The sequence below is a fragment of the Lotus japonicus genome, chromosome 4, assembly GCF_012489685.1.
Source record: "Lotus japonicus ecotype B-129 chromosome 4, LjGifu_v1.2".
NCBI lineage: Eukaryota > Viridiplantae > Streptophyta > Magnoliopsida > Fabales > Fabaceae > Lotus > Lotus japonicus.
The window spans coordinates 49961018-49967017 of record NC_080044.1 but is presented as its reverse complement, the minus strand read 5'-3'; the positions used below and the strand labels follow the sequence as shown (position 1 = coordinate 49967017).

General features: G+C 34.6%; 1 protein-coding gene across 1 annotated transcript; it reads right to left on the bottom strand.

The window, feature by feature from the left end:
- Positions 1 to 3860: 3860 nt before the first annotated feature.
- Positions 3861 to 5078, bottom strand: LOC130712887 (uncharacterized). The gene has a single exon (XM_057562703.1). It carries the CDS (start codon positions 5076 to 5078, stop codon positions 3861 to 3863), a length of 1218 nt encoding a protein of 405 aa, XP_057418686.1.
- Between the last annotated feature and the right edge of the window lie 922 nt (positions 5079 to 6000).

The window sequence follows — 6000 nt, the reverse complement described above, 5'->3', positions numbered from 1 at the left end:
CTGAAAAAACCATTTGGTCCCTGCCCGATTATCCTTCGGATTTTCTAGACAATGTATTTGACCAGGAGAAGTGGGAAATTACTGATGCTGCAGAGATTCCCGTTACTCGAAACAGGTTTCATTTTTTTTTCGCAGGTCTTGAAATGTTTTGTTTACCTGTTCCATTATATAAATTTCGACCGAATTCATTTTTTTATTTTCCAGGAACGACTCCGCCCTTCGCGTGTTGGATTGGATGGGTATGGAACATAAGTTTACTGTCAATATCCCTCCAAAGGTTAGTAAAACTATAGATGAAGCTTACCGTTATTAAATTTGTAATAGATCACTTATGGTGGTGACTAATTTTCAATATTGTATACCTAGATAAATGAACGGGCAGTTAGGATGCGACTCGCAACTGAAATGTTCAGAGGTAAGCACAACGAGCTTTGGACTGCACAATTGATGAATGATACAAAAATATTCTTTGCTCAACTACCCAGGGTCTAACAAAGTTGTCTTCGTATACGATGATCCTTATGTTACGTGGATCTGTGGCAAATGTGGTCATTTTGATTTTTCGTATACTTAAATTACTTTGACATGCTTAATGTAATGAATGGGGACCGTTTGTGCGCTATGGTATTAATAGAAGTCCTATACGGATTCCTTACCTTATTTTATATCTAAATCTCTGTTGTGCTTCAAATTATGGGGACCCAATTTATATCCAATTTTTTTTCCTATAAAAAATCTTATGTGCATATCGGAAAAAAATTTGACTTGGATTTTAGAATCAACTATGGCAGCTGAGATGTCTACATCTTGATAATTGAACCTTTTTTGTAAGAAAAACCGGGACAAATTACACAAACGAATAAAACTTATATTTCTTAGAAAAAAATAAGTTCCCACAAAATAAATTATACAAATTATATAAACGAATAAAACTAATATTTCTCACTCCCTCCGGTCCTATTTATAAGCAATAAAAAAAAATTCACAGAGTTTAAGAAATATAGTAAAACTAGATAAAATGCATTAAATTTGTCTTGAATCAAAATAAACTTCCAAAATTACCCTTTGTTATTCGTGTTGGAAAGTGGGAAAGAGAGAGAATCATTAATGAGACACATTCTACAAGTTAGAATTAATAAGGGCATCATTGGAAAAAAAATAATTAATATAGCTCAAACTTTCATTTGGTTCTTATAAAAAGAACCAAGGTTTTTCTTCTCTTTCATGCTTATAAATAAGACCGGAGGGAGTAGTATAAAATAAGGTCCCATTAAATAAACTTTTTTTTTGGTACACGATAAAATAAAATATGTTTAATTTAAATGGTTTTTTTCTTTTTATTAGAACAATCATCTTAATTCCTATGAAATGTGATCACGCAATTGTTGCTTGTAATTTTCCAATATATTTCTGCATTGGAAATATATATCTTTGCATTAGAGATTATTATTTGACTCAATTTTAAAATTTTGTTTCTTTCTTAAAAAAATGACCAAGAAAAATTGATAAATGGTTTCTAAAAAAACAACAGAGGAGTACAAACTGTCGATTAGAAGTCATTTTTGATAAGAACGTTACAAAAAATAAAAACTATTAATCACACTTGCGGTGCCCATTATAACCCACATCCCGTTCATTGATCACGCACGGGGCCCGATGTGTCCTTATCTATTTGCCCATTTACCTTTCTTTTCTGATCACATTTTGAGTTTCTAGAATGAGATGTGAAAATAGGTAAGTAATGTGTAGTCAGATCAACTCTATCACACCTACTTTATGTCTTTCAAACGTCGAGATCTTCAATATCTAATAAGATTATGCGAATATTGTATGTACACATATTGCTTATCTAAAGCCTTTACGCACTTCGGAAAGCGGTGTTGCACATGGGTCGACAAGACCTTTACGGCACCCATCACACTTATGGATCACGTCCTTATTCACCTTTATGTCACCTTGAAATGGAAATTTTCTATATTTTTAAAATAGGGTACGTATGTTGCATACTTGCATATGATATTTTTGTAAGGTTTTGTCTAAACCACTCTAGGTAAATATTGGATAAAATTACAATAGTTTAAGTCATTGAAAAATAAAATGGAAATTTAGGTTTATAACACGTGTTTAAATATTATTGGATCACCTAAAACTAGAATACCCTATCTTGTTTGAATTACGTACCTAAATTCCTATGCCTAAGACAACATATTTTTTTCTTTTTGTAAATCAGAAAGATATATTGCAAAAGTCAAGAATCGATTCATGGACTTCTCCGTTCACGGTCATTATGTCCCCAGCTCCTACCACTTTAGGTATAATTTGGAGACAACCTAGCTAAGAGATCATATTAATATCAATGTAATTTTTTTCTCTTCTTTAATTTTAGTTTTGTACGAATAAATTAAAGTTTTTGGCCAAAGTTTTGTTAGTGTGTTCAAGTTGCTCTCTCAATTTTAACCCACGTGTGATGAACACCAACGATTTCCCAAGATTGATCAGCAAATGTTCGTGATTGAACCCAAAAAATGTAGAAGTATTATTGATGAAGAACCCTAATCCCAAATTGGGAATTAGGGGAAAGATACATGAGAGAGATGCCAAACACCCTCTCTAACCCTTAAATAAGCAACTTATTGACTTTGATAAAGTCATTGACAATTTACAATTCAGGTCTTGGGTTTGGTTTCGTGGAAAATTCAAAGATTTTGGATGCTCCTTCTATGAATGGCAAATTCATCCTTCTTTATATCTGTCTTTGTTATAATTCCTTGGATACATTCTTGGCTGTTTGTTGATCACAGGGAGCTCTCGATTGATCTTTATATTGCTTCTGGACCTTGCACATACATTACTTTTGAGACCTGGTTTAGGACTGCTTTGTAGATACTTTGATAGTTCTTACTGGGATTAGGATTGCTTAGTAACTGTTTTTCTTTCCTGTTTTTGTGTTCCTCTTGTTTCTCTTGGTTTGAAGTATACCTAGTACTTCCCTTAATACAATTGTTTGGTTGATCAAAAAAAAATCTAATGATGTTCTGCATTTCGTCATTACATTACATCAAAAGACTTCATAATAGACTTAGCCTACATAACGTAAAGAAAAGACTCAACACTTACATAACTTATCTATTTTGTTTGAATCCTTTTGGAATCAAACTTTCAACTTAGGAAGATGAAAAAACAACTTTTTCCATCTTAAATCGACACCCGTAGGGTTCAAGTTATTTATTTCAACAAGTAAATATAAAACTTGTTTATTTATTTCAGCACTTGTTGGTGATTGAACCCAGAAAATGTAGAAGTATTATTCATGAAGAACCCTAATCCCGAATTGGGAATTAGGGGAAAGATACATGAGAGAGATGCCAAACACCCTCTCTAATGATGTTCTGCATTTCGTCATTACATTACATCAAAAGACTTCAAAATAGACTTAGCCTACATAACGTAAGGAAAAGACTCAACACTTACATAACATATCTATTTTGTTTGAATCCTTTAGGAATCAAACTTTCAACTTACGAATTCAAAAAACAACTATTTTCATCTTAAATCGACACCCGTAGGTTTTGTTAGGTTTACTGATAGTCATATTTGTACTCATGAATCGTATTTGTCGTGGTACCTTGGCATCAAATGGTACAATAATTCTGTTCGGCAATACTAACAAGAAGATAAACATGAGTTCAAAATTGAAGCAAACATTTGGTACATCAATCCTCTTCCTCAAACAAACGTAAAAGATAAACAAGGGCTGAGATGTTTTCATGGATAGGATTTAACGCATTAAAGAGAGGAATAAAAACAAAAACAAGCAATAATAATGCAACAATGTCAAAATATATTCATATGTTATAAGGTTATCTTCTAATCAAGTTGTTTGCAAGAAACTCTTTAAAGGAAGACGAATGACCACGATGGACAATCCGAAATGTACTGGAGTACGGAACCAAGATCACATTTGTCCTGGATTCATTTATCCCAACTTGACAAAATTTCCACGGATAAGGGCCGTTTATGTTGTAAGCATAAATTTTATCTCTGGTGGCAAAGATGAAGCAGTCTCCATTGACAACAGTGTAGTGATTTCTTATGGGTTCCACGTACATAGAGAAGAGAGAAAAACTTTCACCAGACAGCCCTAGTTCATCCTTGGTAATATGAAGAATTTGAACCCAAGTAGCAATTACAGAAGTCGAGTCTGCACAAGTCCACACAGAGAATGAAGAGTTGATAAACCTTACGAGACATAGACACTCTCTCGAAGTCCATCTAGATCCCCATGTGTAAACCCCAAACTTCCCGTCGAAGGGTTCCTGGAGAACCTCAATTGGAAGGTCCAACAGGACAGATGTATGATCATGGAGTGAGTAGGCCACTACGTATGGCAAATAGAAGCGATCGGATCCGAAGAAGCTGTATTCATAATTATCAGACATAAAATATAGCCAATTATTAACAATTGCTGGTTGACCAAGAATGACATTACGGTCGCCCAAACCCATGTTTGGGTTAATTACTTGCCAGTAGTCCCCTACAGGGTTGTACTCCTTTAAGACATAATAGTGTTTGAAAATCGAAGGGCCTCGGATCATTGAAAGCAAGCGGTAGTCATTGGCAGTCGGAGTCGAAGATGGGATGATAATTATATTGAGAGTACCTTCAACATAGTAATTAGGGCACGGTGAGGTGAGGGGAGTCCACGAACTGGTTACAGGATTACAGATGAAATAACTGAATGGGTTTTTCCGCCTACAACGAACCACAACTAATCCATTCCACGATGAAATGATCTGGCCAGACTGTTCAATGAAATCCAAAAAGTCCTTTGGAACGCCATCAGAAGGCCCGTTGTGTAATAAATGGAGTAGGTGGATCCCTGAATCATATATTATGTGAGAGCCCGGAGACGTGAAGATATGCTGATCCCCAAGTGACAGCATATGACTTGCTTGTTCTGCACAAAATTTGGGGTTCGTGGTGTAGTCGAATAGTTTCCCTACACACTTAAACCTACATACAATGAAGGCCGGTAAAAGCTTGAACACGTTGGCCAGTTCATCAACCCAGGAGGTCATGCCTGGACTGAGCGGAACACAAAAGGAATATGATTTCAACAGGAGACGAAAATAAGAGGGATGAAGAACTATAGAAACGAGAGCAGAGTAGCAAAATTTTGATTGTCACAGGAATGTTTAAATAGGTGGTATGAACCAAAAACGAATAGCAAACGAACTAGATATAAACGCATGGGATAGATGTGCTAGTGTGATATGATCCGCAACATGCAACATTTATCATAAGGAAATATTACTATTATCATAAAATACTTTGTACTTTTTTTTATTACAAGAATAAAGTTTGGCCGACTAAGCATAGTAGTGGTGGAAAGGGGTGGAAGAAAAGATAGATAGGAAGAAAATAGAGAAAAAACTAAAATTTGATAAATGATTTTATTATTAAAGAATAGATAAATAAATAGAAAATAAGGATTAAAAAAGTGTGATGTGTTGGTGTATCATAAATCTTAATACAAGAAAGTAATGTTTTGACTCGTGCCTTGTTTGCTCGTAGCTTCTTGTTTTCCCTGTGTGTCTGTTGTCCCCTTTTTGCCCCAAATCTTGTTATTCTCTTTGTATTATGGTGGCACACCTTGTGGCTTTCAATAATATCATTGCTTATCAAATTAAAAATACAAGTATTGGCTTACAAAAAATGCCAGAACTGTTTAGTTGGACGTGAACGACCATTTTCTCCAAACGTATGTGTAATTTAGTTGGCAGGATTGCACGAGCTGAGTGTTATAACGCATGTTGTTGTTCACACATACTAGTGTTATGGACTTTTATATTAAATTCAATTATGGTTACTTGAGAGCAGGATTGCTTGAGAGTGTTATAATGCATGTTGTTGTTCACTCATACTAGTGTTATTTACTCTCATATTAAATTCAATTAAGGTTACTTGAGCATGAATGTACGATAATGTGATCATATGTGA

Excerpts from the sequence above, each read along its gene's own strand:
- LOC130712887 (XM_057562703.1), bottom strand. The coding sequence starts at position 5,078 with ATGACCTCCTGGGTTGATGAACTGGCCAACGTGTTCAAGCTTTTACCG.